Consider the following 18,490-nt stretch of genomic DNA (forward strand, 5'->3'; position numbering starts at 1 on the left):
AGCCTTGCCTTGCAAGGAAGAGCTTTAAGAGCCTTTGTCTGTTTTGATAGAATGTTGAGTTCTGTGCTGAAATACTTACATAAGAAGAAGATGTCTTCTAGGATAAAGATTTTTAGACAAGCAGATAAAGATTTAAGACACTGCCTTAAACTGAAGCTAGTCAGAATTAGAGCAGAAGGAAGATGTTGATTTCCAGTCCTGCTAGCCAATGAATTTTGGTGCCAGTCATCACTTTATAGAGTGCTGAGATAGATTCTTGATCTGTTCTTGATTTTTAAGCCTTGCAAGTTACAAAATCTACAGAAGTATAGTATTTTGAGTTCTTTCAGGTGTCTCTTACACAACACTTCTGCAGTTCTGGTGAGTCCAGAGGGAGTACTGTTTTTATCGATAGGGTATGTTTCTTGGAAGGTGAAGAAAATACTCTCATTTTTTTGCACCATGAGAATTTTATTGGCTGTTTAATTGTAAAACTAAGTCACTGAAAAGAGTAAGTAAAAATTTGAGAAGGAAAAATCCTCCCCAGTGAATGATCAGTTGATACGAAAAGTTCAACCTTAAAGAACTTCACCTCCAGAAACGTATTTAAAGAATTTCCCCACCGAAAAATGTATAAGCATTTTAATTCTGGTTGCAATGAAAACTCATGAATCTTGATGAACAGGCATATAGCCCTACTTGAAAACGCTGCAGTGCCCGTCATTGATGATAACCTTGATGCTGAAGTTCTTAGCTTTAATAGCATTTTACACTATGGTCTTCTCAGCGTTCTCCACATTTGATCATCCGTCATTGTGCTGTACATGTTCAGCATCTAGATTGAACATTAATGGAAGATTTTACTTGATTTCACTGAGAGCATGATGAGGTGTTATGGACCTGCACCTCAGTAACGTTTGGAATAATGCCCTATACTGTTCTGATGGTTTCATATAATAGGAAACAAGGAGCGCTATATCAGTGTTCCAAGGATAGAATTGAGAATTGGCTGCTTTTTCTTTCAAATGAGGTGTAAGTTGCTGATTTCTGACTTTAAGACTTTGTGGTTGAAGTTTTGTGTTAAATTTGTCTCACTGCATGTGGAATAGTGCAGCATTTCACCAACAGCTTATGAAGACATACAAAATGTTTTAATTCTTCTGGGAGAAAACTTGCAATGGAAATGTGTAGATGCAGTTTTTTTCTGTGTAATTGATTAGGCAGGGTGAGAGCATGGTAAAATGAAAATCATGTTTGTGCCAGGCTTTTGCCTGAAAATTGGAGGTCAAACATTGATTTAGGAGTTAGATTACTTTTAATAAAAAGTCTTTACTGAAATGGAAAACTGGTACATGTGTACAAAATACTTACATGGTTGTTAATGTTCACACAGCAATTTTAAACTAAAAATGCAGTACATTAATTTTGGCTGAATCGGGCGTTTTGGTCAGGCTCTTGGTGATATGTGTGAAGTGCTGCTTAGGCACCTTGTGGAAACTGAGCATGGGGAGCTGTAGGGGGAATTTCACTGACTGATCAGTTGATTTGTAATCATCTTGGTGCATTTAGTTGAACAAAGCTTTTATTTCTGCAGGGGAATGTGAAATACTTAGACTGAGATATCTTAAAAATGGGAGATAAGCAATGTAATTTTTTTTTTTTCTCTTCGACTGATGGATTTTTTTTCTGTGCATTTACCTACATTTTTAATAAAATGATGGTTTGGTTCATATGTGATAGAATAATTACCATCTTGAACTTCCAAGAACTTGTTATTTCTGAAAGAAGATTTAATTTTGAGGCATCTATTAATCATGAATGTACTTAGTCAAGCAATTTTGGCTAGCTTAATCAGAATAGAAATACAGGTACAAACCCATTCTTACCTTTCTTATTTTTATAGTTGCAGTTGTGCAAGTACAAAAATGGGATGCTGTGCCTTTAAACAGGAGTCCTAATTTGCTTTCAGCAACACAGTTGTTCCACTTTGTCCTCAGTATTGCTTAATCTGTACTCATGCACAGTGAGGAGAGGAAAAAAAAATTCTCACCTATCTCTCTGGACAATTTGCACAGTTTTGCTGTTAAAAAGTGAAATAGCTTGTTTTTGGAAGATACGATGTCCCAGCAGTCCAAAGTAGTGGAACGAGTGTCTCTCTGTGAAATGTCTTTATTGCATATTAAAGTTAACTGGTTTGATTTTGAAGTTGCAGGACTGACCTATCAGTCAATATAAAAAAATCTAGGTTACATGTTGTTTAATTATGTCTATATATAACTGAGGAATGCATTCAGACTGCTTTTGACAGCAGTGGGAAATACCAATAGCATTGTCATACTGTTCAAATATTTTTCCATCAAACTGGATGTTAAGGTAAAGAATGAATGCTGTTGTATTTCTGTGATGTTGGTACTGTGTTAGTAAGTTTTATTAAATCAAAATGTTACCAATCATGAGATAATTTAAGAAATCAATTGGCAACTTTCCTGCTAGTACTACTATTTTCTGTTGTTGAGCAAACAGTGTTCATATGTGGTCACGCAGCTGCAAAATTTTAAAACTTGCATGAATTTATTATTGATTTTTATCAATTGTTGAGTTTTTGTTTAAGAAACGAAGGTGTATTTACAAGTGTTGTAATAGCGTCATTCTTTTGTTCTCTTAAGTACAAAGGCTGTAAGTAATCCTATTTTGGGCAGCCCTAAGTCTCTACACTTGATTATTCATAAGGATACAGTCTTTTCTTGGTAGTTTTAATTGACTGACTCAGTTGTAGTGGGTTTGCATGGCAAGGTTTTGGTAGTGGGGGGCTACAGGGGTGGCTTCTCTGAGAATTCCCCCATGTTCAACAGAGCCAGTGCCAGCCAGCTCCAAGATGGACTCGCCACTGGTCAAGGCGAAGTCCATCAGTAACAGTGGTAGTGCCTCTATGATAACATATTTAAGAAGGGGGGGGACGGGGACGGGACTGCTCAAGGTCAACTACAGCCAAAGAGAAGAGTGAGACTACGTGAGAGCAACAACTCTGCAGACACCAAGGTCAATGAAGAAGGAGGGGAGGAGGTGTGCCAGGTGCTGGAGCAGAGACTCCCCCGCAGCCCATGGTGAAGCCCATGGTGAGGCAGGCCATGTCCCTGCAGCCCATGGAGGTTAACAGCGTAGCAGATATCCACCTGCAGTCTGTGGAAGATCCCATGCCAGAGCAGGTAGATGCCTGAAGGCTGTGACCCAAGGGAAGCCCACACTGCAGGAGGTTCCCTGGCAGGAGTTGTAGCCCCATGGAGAGAGGAGCCCATGCTGGAGTGAGTCTGCTGGTAGGACTTGTGACCCCATGGGGGACCCATGCTGGCACAGTCTTTTTCTGAGGGACTGCATCCTGTGGGAGGAACCCATGCTGGAGCAGTTCCATGAAGAGTGTAGCTCCTGGGAACAACTCATGTTGCAGAATTTTGTGGAGAACTGTCTCCTGTGGGAGGAATCCCCCATGCAGGAGAAGAATATGAGGAGGAAGGAGTGGCAGCAACATGTGATGAACTGACCACATCCCTCTTCCCCATCCACCTGCGCTGCTTGGAAGGAGGAGGTAGAGAAAACAGAGAGTAAAGTTAAGCATGGGAAGAAGGAAGTCGTTGGAGGAAGCTGTTTTAAGATTTGGCTTTATTTTTTATTATCCTACTCTGAAAACTAATTTCCCCAAGTCAAGTTTGCTTTGCCCATGACAGTAATTAGTGAGTGATCTCTGTCCTTACCCTGACCCTTGAGCCTTTTGTTATATTTTCTCTTCCCTGTCTGGTTGTAGAGGGGAGTGATAGAGGGGCTTTGGTGGGCGTTCAGCCAGGGCCAGCCCACCACACGAAGGCATGGCTATTAACTGGTAATTGTGTTTTAAAATTTGAATATTTTGTATAGGAGGAGAATGACCAAAATACTTGTTGGTATGCCTATATTACAAAAGATAATAAAATAAGTTCTCTGTAATTTCTAGATAATATTGAAGAAACTTAGGTCCAGTAATCGATGAGAACACAACCAGGAACCAGACTAACAGCCCTTAATCACAGACTTGAGCAGTCCTTTGTAAATTCCAGAAATAATTACCATTTTATCCCACTTCAGTGGGACCTGGAGAATAACACGTGCAGTAACCTGTTTTCTCAGTGTTGTTGTCTGTAGGGGCTTACTATATGAGGTTCAGTAACCAATGTAAACTCATCCCAAAGGTAGATTTCATCTGTATAGTGTCTTCAGCTAAAGCAAGTTTAAAATAGCTCTGACTCTTAACTTTTTAATCTGGGTTTACAATATTTCTAAACAAAGCTTGTTTGCTTCTAATCATGAGAATGAAGTGAAAGATCACATTTTTATATAGCTTTGAGGAATATATTCTTTTACAAGAAAATAATACTAACTAAAAATAGGTCAAGGTCAAAAGTAATCTGTGCTTTGAAAACAACCTGAATATAGGAAAACAGGAATAGGGAAGTAGGTTGAAATGTTAAGCATTGTGCTTTGTAATTGTCAATACTTGTCAAAAAACTGTTCAAATAAAACAATTATTTAAAGAAAAGTTATGCCTAAATGGGAATATAGTATTGGCAGATAGCTTCTGGCAGAAGCTAAGGAAGAAACGTTTGACAGGTGACAGCAGATATATCTTACGAAACAATCTGAAGCTCCGCTCAGAGTTAAACACTGAGAGTACTGAAGTAGGCTGGACTTGAACTGGGAACGTGTTCATGAACATGTTGTATATTTTGATTGTACTTGCTCAGAAAATTTAAATCTCTTTAAGGTTATGTAATACAACTAAGAGAAAGCACCTAAACCAAATTAAACTGTACAAATATTTCCAGTATTATTAATATCTAAAATACCATATTTGAGTGTAATGTTCAGCAAATAATACATGCATGGTTTTGCTTACTTTTAGGTAAGGTTTGAAGCTATTCCAGTATTTATGTATTTCTGTTACAAAGTTGTTGGTTCTAAGTGACCTTAGTATAATCAAACTTGGTGTTTGTTTTCATCAAGCAATTAGAGGTGACTGATTTATTTGAAATGCCTATATATGTCAAGCATTTGCTGATTTGGAGTTAAATAGTTCACCTAATTGTGAAGTAGTCTTAGTTTTAAGGCTTGCCCCTCAAAATAGCGTATCTAGAGATTTGAGAGAGTTCTGTCCTTCAGTCTCTATTACAAATCCTCCAGGTGTGTTTTACCGCTGAAGGTGCGTTGGTTGTCCTGCTCACTAGCTTGGCTGATGACATCTGAGAGAGCAAAATTTGTGTTCTCTGCTTGAGTGAGATCTTGGTTCCATCCAAGTTAAGTGACAAATATTTCTTAATCATAGTTTTAAAAAGTGGATAGGCTGTATTTTTTAGCTTTGCTAAGGTGTCCTGGCGTAGCCTTCTCAGTCTGGTCCACAGTTCAGAAAAACTTCTGTAACATTAGATTGGTTTGGAATTCTTTCCTTCATTAGGTAATAGTAACGAAAATAAAAGCAAAACATTGTACCAAGTTTAATGTACAGACATTTTATCTCTCTGTTTCACTAATGCATGGTATGCTATTTTTGTATCTGGGACAGCACATACTCAGTGAAGCGTATCTGGTCTCAAGTGCCTGCTCTGAGTTTTTAATAATTTTCCCCTAAAAAGTGAACTAAAAAGCGATCAAATCTTACTTATGAAATGAGGTTTTGGCAGATGTAGTTCTGTTTGCTTGAGGTATGTCTTTTCCTCTTAAATTACTGGATGTCCTTAGTAGGTAATACTTAACTTTTAGGTGGCTGATTGTATCATGGATATTATAACATTGATGAAAAGATACACTGTTGCCTTCATACAGTTTACCTTCTCTGTTTTGTGTAGATGGGTAGACTTGTTGATCTTGGTAAGAATGCTATATTGAGTGTTTTGCAGGATCAAAAGCTTATAGCCTGAAAATTTCTGATTTTTACTTTTTCTGTTAATGCTAAGAAGTCTGGATTTTAGCTACGTAAGTGCTTTAGCAGACTGATCCCCTAAGCTGAGCATGGTGTAATTGCATTAGGGTTTTTTGCAGCATAATCTTTAACATGGTATATCCTGTTTGCATAAAGATGAGGGAAGTGTATGGCATTTGAATGCAAATTTCCATTTTCCCTAATCTTATTGGAAAAGTAGTATTTAATCTATTGATTAAGAACAAGTTCTTGTGAAGGGGGGAAGATCACAGCTACTGTGGCTGTATTCCGTAGGAACTCAAAATAACCTCTCTCCTGTATCAGATTTCTATTGAAGTAAAAGTAGCAGAACCATCATTAAAATGCCTGATACGTATAAAACATACATACATATAGCCAGTAATTCACTGTAAGAATTCAAAACTATAGTATCAGTTAGCATTTTTTTAAATCTATATGTATTTTTTTTTCCTTGGCTGTATTAAATTCACTGAGTGCTTCTTTGCATGTAATGCATGTTACCTCAGCATTTTTGTAAACTGGTCTACTAAGTTTGCTTTTAAGAACATCAGTCTAAGAATAAAGAATCCAAACTTCTTTAAATTAAGAAGTCTAAACAATGTTGGTATATCCTGAGCCAATAAAAGCAGTTATGTCTAAATAGAAAATAAATTAATTACCAGACTTACCTAAGTATCCTGCTCACCTTTGTTTTTAAAGGATGTTAAGAGCTGAATATTGGGATAGTGAGGAAGGCGTAACTTCCTAAGCTATAACTTGTGGTCAGCAGGTAGCTCACTAGGCTCTGGTAAGGTGTATAGTGCTGTGTCAAATCTGTAATATTTTTGTTTCAGGTTTGATTGTAAAGGTATGGTGTGATCTGTAAGAAATCCTGAGAACTGACATTGGCCCATTTGCTCCTTATACTAATAAACCGATCTTCCTGGTATACTTTTATTTAAAAATTAGTACACAGAGATAGATACATACTTCTTCATATTACAAGCAGTATTAACCGAAGTATTAAGCTTTGCCCTTTGAGTACACACAGATTTCATGACTTCCCCTTTCAGTCTTCTCATTAATCTTCAGTAGAATACATCTTGCAGAAAATGTGTGTGTAGGCTCTTATTTGTCTGAAAGTAATTAGTTTAAAAAAGTTAGTATCTGTAAAGCATAATTAACAGATGCAGAATTTAATCTTAGAATAGTGGTTTGCACCTATTTAGCTTTTTTCAATTGTTCCTCACAGCTTTGTCCATACATCCAAAATGCACCAATCTAACGAAGTACTACTCAGTGAATTTGAGGAAGAAGACAGAAAAAGAGATGATACAAAGTAACTTGAGTAGCTTTAAAATGTTTGATGTTCACACATTCTTCGTTTTGCTTTTCTCCATTGTACTGCTGGACGGGCTTTGCTTAGAAAGTCTCAAAGTTCGTGTTTTTTTGGGTTGGGGCTGGGGGGGTTGTTTGTTGGGGTTTTTTTGTTAAGAGTTTGTGGTCCTTCAATATCTTCTTTCCAGGAAGGGAGCTTGACTGTGTTGTTTAGTTCTTACCATGCTTATATGCTTGCATGATTTATAGGTGACCTTTCAGCTTTTTTATGCTAGAAATATTAATCTCATTTTAGCATGTAACTACAAATTCCTAAATCTGAAGAGAAATGACATAGGTTTTTGCACTTCGTGTTAGGAAACAGAAATGTTACAACTTTTCAGTTAGGGAGAACTGTAAAGAGACAACGGATGGCAAAATTTGGTTGGTGGCAAAATTAATTGGATGTGGAAGAATGAAATCATAAAATTGAGGAAGTGTTGAAATAGTTAATGGTGACCACTTAAAATCTAGAACAGTGGACCCAAGCTGTCTTGCACTGTAAAATCCAGTTATCGAAATTTTCTGTTAATCACTATGTTACTGGTGTATCATCAGACATTTAACACAAAGCATTTGTAAAGTAATACGGTTCTACAGGTGCAGTAGTTTGTTAAGCATTAATTACAACAATGGGCAGTTTACCTATATGGTAATTTCCCTTCTGTCTAAAATTATAGCTTTCCTCCTTTGAGATTCATAGTTCATTCAAATTTATATCAAGACAGTAGAGGCCATGTGATCAACTAGAGGACAAGGCTGGCAGGTTTGGTGGTAGAACGGATGCTGGAGGGTGACTGCATTCATAACCACACAGAGTTATGGCTGTTATGGAATAGTGCTGGATGGCCACAGCAGAGAAAGGTGAGAATGCTGTTGGCCCGGAGTATGTTTGTAAGACTTGACAGCTTTGTAAAGCCAAAAGGCAAGGACATGCCCAATTGATCAAAATTGATATCCCTTTTCCATTTATTAAAGAAAAATGAGTCAAATATTAAGAGACTGTTATAAAACGAATTGGGATTTGTACATGCAGAGTGAAAGAACTAGATTTTTGCAAATGTGGGAAGAACTGCTGCTACTTGTACTTTAAAAAGATGCAAATACCAGTGATTCAATTATAGTAACGTAGAGTTTGTTCTGTCAGACTCAGGGTGAAGGAAAAATTACCTTCAATATCAGACTCTACATTTAGTTATATATGCACTGTGTAAAATAAAGTTACTCTGTTTAACACAACCATGCCAATTCAAACTTCCATGGTGGACTCTATGTTTTTCTCTTCCAGGAAATGGAAAATAACACTCATTTAATTTCAATAGTTAGTTATTGTTTGGTGGAAAATTGTTTGTAGAGATTGGATTTTACTTTCTTAATTTTCAAGGGGACTACCTTTTTGCATTACATAGGCTAAATTGCCTATTGCAGGCTTCTGTCTGCTGTATTCTCCTCCCTCCTTCCATTTCTGAGTAATAGATGAATGTGGTATACCTTGGGCATAAATTCGATAGAGAATCTGTTAGAGAAAACACTTTAAAAGCTTTCTGTATTCACTGTTGAGTTTGTACCTCCAAAAGCATTCTTGCATTCATTAAACCAGATTATATCTGAAGACATCTGCATCTGACTGTTGTTTGTAGAAAAGGAAGCACATTGCCTCTGTAAAATTTAAACCCAATTTAAGGATTTTTGCTCCTGTTGCAGTATTGCTTAGGAAGACTTTATGATAATAAAAATATAATTGAAAGCTTCTAGTAACAAAAATACCAAATATTTGAAAGCGTACTGGGGAGCTGTTATGATGTTGCTTCACTTCCTTTATCTATTGCATGATGGCAAACATGGTGTTTTTAAGGAACTTTGCATGTTTCAAAGTATATATCTTTGCTTTTATCTGATATTTTTAAAAAGTCATGCTTTTTTTTTTTCTTCCCTAATGGAATGCTTGTTTTCAAGAAATTATAATGACAAATTTTAAATTACATGTAGATAGTAACTTTAAATGCTTGTTCTCACAAACTGGTCATTTTTGATAGTTGAAGTTGTTTCTCATTTAATTTCACAACAGTTTGAAGTTTGCAGTTTCAGAAGTTCTGCTACAGTGATGGTTAAATCTGCTACTGTGTTAGAAGAATCTGAAAAGTTTAGAAAAGGCTTTTATATAAGATAGTAGGGCTTTACTTGGATACTTTCTTGTGTTGCAAAATGTTTTCTGTACACAAAGATCTGAATTTTGAGAAGCTCATTGCCTTTTAGGTAGTTTTAACTTCATTGAACAGCACAGAGCAGGGGTCCTCAAACTACGGCCCCCCAGGGTCCTCAAACTACGGCCCCCCAGGGTCCTCAATCCGGCCCCTGGTATTTACAGAACCCCCCCGCCGGGGGTTGGGGGGGGAACCAAGCAGTCACAGATGGCTTCCTGCCACCTAATCTGCACACCGGCCCCCTGGTTAAAAACTTTGAGGACCCCTGGCTTAGACAATGAAAAGTGGTCATGAAATCAGTGTATTCTGAGTGAGTTTGACTTCTGAAGTGTAAAATGTGTGTGGGACTGGAACATACTCCAGTTTGAACTAGTATGTTTTACCTTTTTTCAGCATTAATAAAGTTTAAATTAGTTTTTGTTACAGCCTGCATTTTTATCTTTGTACTATGTTGTATCCCAAATTTTGCCGCCTTTAATGCAACTTAACCTTGTCTTATTTCCTGTTACATTCTACACATGCTCTAAACAAAACAGAACATGTCAAGGGAATTCTGCCACAGAACGAATAATCAGTGCTGGACCAAGCTGCTTTAGAATGATTCAATATTGTAAAATCATAGTAGTGTCTCATCTTTCTAGAATAGGACATCAGCCATACTGTTTCATTACTGATTTTGTGGGATGCATTGTGCTCGAAACATCTTGTTAATTCACTGTTTCTGAGTTTGGTAAGTGTGGAAAAGGGCATTTTTACAGCAAAATACTTTTCATATACATTTCCTTAATAGTGTTTAAAACTGAATTTTTTTTCAATATAGTTTTAGTTCAGAAAGCAGTTTGAAGCTGTTTTCTGACTGCTTTATTAACTGTTTAAAATTTCAGAAAGAAGTGTGTTGCAAGTTCAAGAAGAAAGTTGTGTACAAAACAATTTCAGAAGAGAGAGCAACTTGTAGTAGTTGATGATGCTTGAGTAGTAGTAACAGGTTGTGATAGTAGAATAGATACAAGACCAAGTGTTACGCTATGAGGTGGTAAAGGTACGTGCTCCAGACTACAGCTAGCATTGGTGCAGTAAGGGAGAAATTTGGTCCCTAACCAAAGTTTTTTACGCTGGCAGAACTGTGTCTATAGCAGTTGAGACACAGCTCGCCTTACCTATTTATGTTTGCTTAGGGTAGTTATAAACTAAGGCTATAGGAGTAATTTGCGCATAGACTCGTTATTTAACTTGATGTAATCATATTTTAAATCAAGACTTAATGATGTGAATTAGGATGCTGTCATCATAGATGTTGTAAAGTTGCCTTTGAGACCTTAGTCTTCGATGTTTTTGAAGGAATGTAGAGAAATCAACAGCCAGAAGCCTGTGGTGATCTTATGTATAGCTTTCTAATGCCACCTTTGTCTTAAAAAGTTAAGAACCTATAGGTTCATGCACTTAAGGGTACATTCTGTACAGACTGAAAAATTTGGGCTTATTGAGAAGAGAACCTGATAAGTTGACTACAAAGGATCCCACTTAGTGAGCACAACTTGGTAGTAATTCCTTCTTTACCAGAGGGTTGCAAGCAGTTATTCTGGGGGTTGACTCCAGGCTTGATCTCTGTGTATAAGAGAGAAAAACTGTACTTGAGAGAAGAAAAAAGTCGTCAAGAATTACCTGTCTTAGGTTTGTTAATTCTTACTGTAGTTACATCATTTAGAAGCATAAGTTTAAGGCCCCACTAATGTATTTTTTTAAAACCTATTCAGCAAAATATATATTCAACCAATGTTTTTTTACTTCTTTGGTTACAAGAGTTGTGGGTGCTAATGTTTTTGTTCTGTGTTTTTCCATGGTTTTCATGAGTAACTCCTACAGAATGATTGCCTATTAAAGCTATATGTATTAGCAGACTAGTATTTGAATCACCAGGAAGTTTTTAGATTTCTTAAAGTTTCAATAGCATATTTTTGGTATGCTGCGTATCAGAGTTCAGTAGTCAAATACTGGAGGAAAGAATGAGGTTTACCTGATAATGATGATACCCTGACATATACGAGGGTAGTAGCAAAAGGGTTGGTACAGACCAGACAGAAGGCAGTGGATGCTTTTAGGAAAGAGGAACAGTGAAGGTGTTTCCCTTTTTTAAAAAAAAAATAAAAAATGTGTATTATACATATATATAAAATCTGAGGGTCACTGAACAAATAGTGTATCTTAATCTTAAAGAAATCCTGGACAAAAAGATATAAATGTAGGTATCTCTGGACTTTGTAAAATCCAGACTGGCAACCGTTTAATTTGGGTAGAAATACTGTGGAGCCGAGTTTAGAGATATCCCTTTATATGGAAGTGTGAAGCTGATAATTATATGTAGGAGGAACATCTAGTACTGCCTCAAAAGCAGAACATTTACTGTATGTGTTGATGCTGACTCAAAGGAAGAAAACAGACTCTGGTTCTTGACAGGACGTAAGAGTTCTAAAGTTTTTCAGCTTGCATTATGAATGTTATAAATAAAGCTCCAGCAAGAAAAAGTATTTTACTAAAAGCTATCTCTCATTTTTTAAGGGACTGTCTAATTATAAAGATTTAACTGGAATCTCCTGAATTCACAAATTGAGAACAGGAGTTAAAGCTGCTGATGTTTTCATGCTAAAACAGGAAATGTTTTTGAACTTCCCATTCTTCAACTTCCGATACGCTGTGTTGGCAGTCTTGCAAAACTGTACTTGCCCACTGTGACTAATGGGATCTTTAATTGTGAGCAGTTAAAGTCCTTGTTTGTAGGAGATGCTGATAATGGTTAGCAGACCAGACAGAAAAACATTCTCCATTTTGCAAGGCTGATGAATACAAGTGCATTAACATGAATTAATTGGCACTGTAGGAAGCAGTGGCATGCCAATAATTAACTTGTGTGTCTTCTTCCATTTAAGGTATCTAGTGGATAGTCGCTGGTTCAAACAGTGGAAAAAATATGTCGGTTTTGACAGCTGGGACAAATACCAGATGGGAGATCAGAATGTGTACCCTGGTCCTATTGATAATTCTGGACTTCTCAAAGGTAACTGCTTCTGATTTGTGCAATAAGCCAATACTAACGCTGAGTGCAAATTTGTGACAGATTGTTCGTCTTTTGTAGTTGATCGTATAAATGAATCTCAGCATATATGAAGGTGAAACTTTTTGTTTTCAGACCATGACAAGGGAACTGGAATAGATTTCTCTAACAAATCACAATTTTATAAATAAAATTATTGAAGCTTCTTTGCAATGGTAACAGAATATAATGTACTCGTTTATAGTGACATTTTGGGATACCTTGGGAGTTGAAATTTAGTCAAGTTGACAGATAGCTTTTTTAGCTTAACTACATTGGTTGATTGAAAATAACATTTTTTACATTGAACTCTAAGATTTCTTTTTGTAAATGAGCCCCAAGCCTTTACTTTGATTCTGCAACAATTGAAGAAGAGGTATTAAGCAGCTCATTGACAATATAAAGTGGGGTGAAATGATAGAGGGTAATTTCCTAATTTTTTATGGTCTTCTAACTATGATTAAACGCTGTCACTGTTTACAGTTACTCAGGTCTGACTGACTTTTGCTCAGCTGTAGTCAGATTTGTGCATACAGGTCTCAGAGTACTTTCCCAGGTATTTTAATCTTTAGGTTAAATTTTGTATTTGATGTCCAGTGTTGAAATACCATTAGTCTCATTAATCTGCAAAATCTAGTGGATACAAAATCTATTTGATAATTGGTTTCCTTCTTTGCAGTTACAGGCAATGTAATAGTACTGCATAATTTGTTTGCATATAGTAATACAGTTCTTTACAACTTCATGGGGTTTATAATGAAATCTGATTTTCTTCATGCAGAACTTCTCAAGTGCAATTAATATCTCATTATTTTAGAAGTTAAATGTTAAAGATGATTGCTTCTTTCATAGGACTTGTCATACCATGTTGCACTAGTTGTCAGTGTGAGTGAGTGTGCCTGTCTGACAGTGACTAGTATCAGTGCCTTTGAAGAAGGTGCTGTATTGTTATTTGCATCTATATGTTCTCTTCCATCCACAAACTTAAAGGTCTTTTTGCTCCAGGTAAGTGATGTGTTTTGTTTTCTGAAGTGTGAGCTTCTGGATTTTTTTGTACATTCTTGCAGTGAGGTGGGCCTATTCAGGTGATACTTCTTCAGTTGAAATCAGATGTAGCAAGATCTTTTTAGCCTCAGTGAGGCAGCATCAGCTTATTCTCTCTTCTGTGTCTACCCACTTAAAAAAAAGGTGATTTCTTGATGTGCAAAGTAGTATTAGTTGATCTGTATGATTTATAACTTAATCTGCATACATGTTCAGATTATGTTTAAATTTACTGTAGATATGAAGCCTATATTAGGGTTAGCAGTGCATACTTAGTTATGTTAGCCGTTTTGCTAAAAGCATCTGAAAACCTGTATTCTATCATATTGACACTGCTAATACGCCTTTAAAATAAATACAGCATTGGGTTTTATGAACAGCTTCACTTTTTGCTCTTTCATGGTGCAAAAACTATGGCTCTGCATTGGTAGTGATGCCATGCATCCAATTAGTGTCTAACATCTACTGTTCCTGTGTGAAGGTAGTTTTACAATTAAGGGCATTAGTGCTCAGCAGATAGTAGCTGTCTCCTTCACCTGCTGCAAAGCAGAAATCCTCTTGTACTAGGTTTCCTGTGCTGCATAAATTGAACCTGAAAATGCTTGGGTTTTAATCCTGTCTTTTGCATGTAGTATGCACTAGTTGCTCTCATACTGCTGTCCTTAAGTGTTAAGTCTGAAAATTTGCATCTGATTTAAAGAATAAAATAATCTAAAAATGTCATGCTTGCTCAGATATACTGCAGTGTAATGCAGTGATAAGGAAAACTATTATTAAATTCAAGAAAGTCTGATTCCAGGAAACTGGAGCAGTATATCATGCTTACATTACTTAAATGCTGATCCCTTTTGGATGAAGTGAGAGCAGTGAAAAGTAACAGGTATAGAGATTTCAGTTAATGTCAACATATGCAAAAAATGTTGTTGAATGTAATGGAGTGCACGCATGCCATCTTCAAAAGAAGAGATATATAGGCAACTTTATCAAAAGCACAAGCAATAGCAAAGCAAGCAGGAACCAGTCAATTAGTATAGCTGATTGTTCATTATAGAAAGCAGTGTTGCATATGAAGGACTGAGTTGTCAGACTCAGAGGACTTCTTTGATGCGACAAGGTGCTGAAAAAAATATACACTAGAAGAAATTGTTGGGGGTTTTAGAAAGACAGAATGGAATCCAAATTGTATCTTTTCACTATAAACTCCTGTAGCAATATCAGGTCAGTGCAGAAATATAGTACGAACCTTTTAAACAGATACGTGGACCTGAAGATGTATGTGTGGATTTCTCCCCACACTTTGCTCCCAGTTACAATGGTACCACTACAGGCACAGTGTTGAGTGGGCCAAATAAGAATTGATAGTACAAGTCATTAATTATTTCAGCAAATGTTTCTTGTATGCAGCTTTTTAATATAGAATTGTTTTTCCTAATCAGTCAAGACAGTGTTGAACCAAAATTTGACTGTTGAAAATTGTAACTTGTACAGCTAGGATGGAACAGCCTGAGGGGGAGGAAAAGGAAAGTACCTTTTAAACAGGTGCATTGATTGAAGTCTCATTTTTTAGGTCCCATAATTATATTTATCTCCATGAAGAACTGAATTCTTTCTTACCTATATGTTCACTGAGATGTCAATGCAAAATTCCATTTTACTTTTTGCTTGAGAAATGTATGTACTATGGCTCCCAAAGTGAAATTCAAAGTCTGAGGTTTTCTTCTACTTTGTTGCCTTCTGTGTTGCTCTTGTGGTTTTTCTTGCTAAAAGTGCAGCAAATACTTTGGCTGTTTCTGAACTTGATTATTTCTTCTTTCTAAAATAACTTCATAGTTGTAATACTTACCTGGCTGTATTTTAGGATTTTTCTTATTGTTGGGTTTTCTTTGTTTAGATCTTCCTACTAAGTCATTCACAATTTTTATTGGAGGAAATGCATGCAAACCATATTGTACCTTCTTGACTGCATTAAGTCATCTCTAAACTGCACAGATTGCATATTATGGAAAAAGTATCTTTTTGCCATCTCTGAGTAGCTAATGGCAGTAACAAATACTGCACGCTTGAAATACATGAGCTAAGAAGAATATGCATCTCCCATGTTTTGCTCACACATCAAGGTGCTTTGCTGGAGAAGGAAAGAGGGAGTCAGCACCAGTGATAATAGGAGCAGAAGCAAGCTGTGCATCCTTCTTTGCCTATATTTTCACCATTTGGGCAATTAAAGCAAAAAGTACTGCTTTTCCCCTGTGCTTTCTCTTAAAATCAGAAATCCTTCAAACCAACTAAGGTGCAAGTGTAGGTAGAGTAGGGAGATTATTCTAGAGTCTTGGTAAGCTGAATCTTGTTTTACTCTTCCCACCAGGAAGTGAACACAGTTCTAAATGTCCTCAGTAGTGTTGCCCTCTTACCAAAAAGGTCATTTTGAAACATGTTTTGTTGAATTCTTATTTAAAAAAAAAAAAAGTAGTTAAAAGGACCTCTGATTTCTGCGTGTGTCTTTTTTAAAGCTCAGGATATATTTTTTTTTAATTGAAGTCACATTATGCTTTGTTTTCTGTCTGTACAAAGGAGAAACAAGAAAGTTACAGAAATATGATCAGAGGACTTTATTGTTTCATATGTGCGTAACACATGCTTATTTCTGTCCTTGCAGAAAAATGAAGGTAACTATTCATTTTGCTTAGAAGTATCCAAGGGGAAGGCCAATACTTGAAGTGATTTCACATTAAGGTTACTTTTATGCTCAGTTTTAATTTTAGTTGTTTTTTTTAAAATTAATTCTGCAGTTCATTCACATATGACAATGACAATAAATAGACTGCATATTTATTACAGTCTATTTATTCTATATACATAGTCTTTTTGGGTTTATACATCATTAGGTTTGTCATCCTGATTCATTCATGGAGCTGAATGTGTGGGTCTCCCTGTTTGATCTCCCTCTGTACAGAGGGGTGTCTCCTGGCCTGTAGTTGGGTACTTCCAAATGGAAAGACAGCTGCCCATATTGTCTGAGGCTTACAGTGGCTCAGGTCTGGAATCGCATCTTACCTATATAGGGGTAGCTGCTCTCTTACTACTGTAGTAGGAATTGAACCAAAGCTAAAAGCATGCTACTTATGTAAAGAGGTTGCCAAGTTGTGCTTGTTTCAAGTGCTGCATCTTGCAGTCTCTGTGAAGAATTTTGTAGGGACTGTGTTTCTGGACCACATGGGATCCTTTAGGAGGGTTGTACCATGTTATTTTCCCAGTCTGGCATGGAATGAATGACTTCAAGCTTTGCCTTGGATCTACTGTAACTACCCATTCCAGCATTTTCAGTGAGGGATGCAACTGCAGCATGGAACAGAAGTATCCATGGTGATGGGGAAATATGTGCAAAGTGGGTGGAGAAATGGATTGGTTTCTCTGAAGGCTGTGATAGCGTGTGATAACAAGTTAGGAGCTTATGATTGCGTGAGGATATGGAGTTGTCACTTGGGTTCATGAGTGTAGGAATACTACCTGTAATAGGTGTGCTGTGCATGAACTGGGTAGCTTGGCTAAATGGTTTCAGAAGAGTTTTGCTTTGAACACCATAATACTGATAACATAACTGTGACTCAGAAAATATTTTGTTTGCTACTTATGTGAAAAATGTTACATTAAAAACTCAAGCAACAGAATTTCAGTATTCAAGTAAAAATACCTTTCTCTTATAGATGGTGATTCTCAGTCTCTCAAGGAGCATCTCATTGATGAGCTGGACTACATCCTTTTGCCAACTGAAGGCTGGAATAGGCTAGTAAGCTGGTACACATTGATGGAAGGTCAAGAGCCAATAGCACGCAAGGTACTGTTAAATTACCTACTGGAGTGAATATGCAGGAGTTGCACAGGAATTTATTGGAAGGTTGTAAGTCCTGGCCTATGATGATCATATCTAAAAGCAACTAAAGCAGTAGTTGTCTATATCTAATTTTTATTCAGATTTCAAAGGCTTAAGTTTTTAATATTGAGAAACAAAGATGCGAAGGGTATAATACTTTTTTTGTCTGGAAGTAAGATGTCTAATGAAGAACTTGTTTAAGAAGCTTCTAAGTCTATTAATGCAATTTTTTTTTTTGTAATTAAGTATACAACTTTAAAATTGTCTTAACTATATTAGTGAAAAGCCTAGCTAATACTGTTAACACTGACAAAGTAGTTGGTAGTTCCTTTTCTGATAAGCATGGTCTTCTATGTTCAGCAGTTTAATAAGGGAGATTTTTATTTACACAAAAAGATTACCTCAGCACAAGTCATAGTCCATGGTATGGTGGATACTGTGGCCTTCTGTCAGTTAGAGATACTAAAGAATTAACATTTTGTTAAATAACGTGATACTAATTTTTGTTTGCCTCAGCACATACCGCCCTTATTATTAAGGTGATATGACATTTTACCAGTTTGTTGATCAGACAGTCTTTTTTGTTTGTATCATTTCTTAAGATTTTCAGATTAGTGATTACAGTTGTATCCTTGCTGGACTGAATTTCTTAAGTTTTAGAATGCATTTTGGTATGTTTGCCATTTCTAAATTGACCCTTGGGGTGTATTCTTTCTGTTACAAGGATCTTTAATTCCTGAAAAACTGCTTGAAGAATTTTAAGATGAGAATTTAGTTTGATATGACTTCTAGTAAAACGTAACTTTTTTTATTTTTTTTCCTCCTGTGACATGACTGGGGTCAAACTACATGCATGCTGACTGCTTACTTGAAGTCCATTCCTTTCAAACAAATGCTAGGTTTAGCTATAGAAGAAATTTTTTGTCTTCAAGTTTCATTTGGTCAGCAATAGTAGTACTTTGTTGGGGTTCTTTAACTTTCTCTTT

General features: G+C 36.5%; 1 protein-coding gene across 4 annotated transcripts in view; it reads left to right on the forward strand.

Annotated features, from left to right (window-relative positions):
* The window catches only part of USP15 (ubiquitin specific peptidase 15), a 70,671-nt gene that overhangs the window by 4,038 nt on the left and 48,143 nt on the right, over positions 1-18,490 (forward strand). For all 4 annotated transcript variants that reach the window (XR_005828202.1, XM_040596641.1, XM_040596639.1 and 1 more), the window contains exons 2-3: positions 12,429-12,556; positions 17,338-17,468. Coding sequence is in view for 3 of the 4 variants with exons in the window: in XM_040596641.1 (XP_040452575.1) it covers positions 12,429-12,556; positions 17,338-17,468 (259 nt within the window). In the remaining variant the exon portion in view is untranslated. The remainder of the gene's footprint in view (positions 1-12,428; positions 12,557-17,337; positions 17,469-18,490) is intronic.

The sequence above is a fragment of the Falco naumanni genome, chromosome 5 (genome assembly GCF_017639655.2).
Source record: "Falco naumanni isolate bFalNau1 chromosome 5, bFalNau1.pat, whole genome shotgun sequence".
Taxonomy (NCBI): domain Eukaryota; kingdom Metazoa; phylum Chordata; class Aves; order Falconiformes; family Falconidae; genus Falco; species Falco naumanni.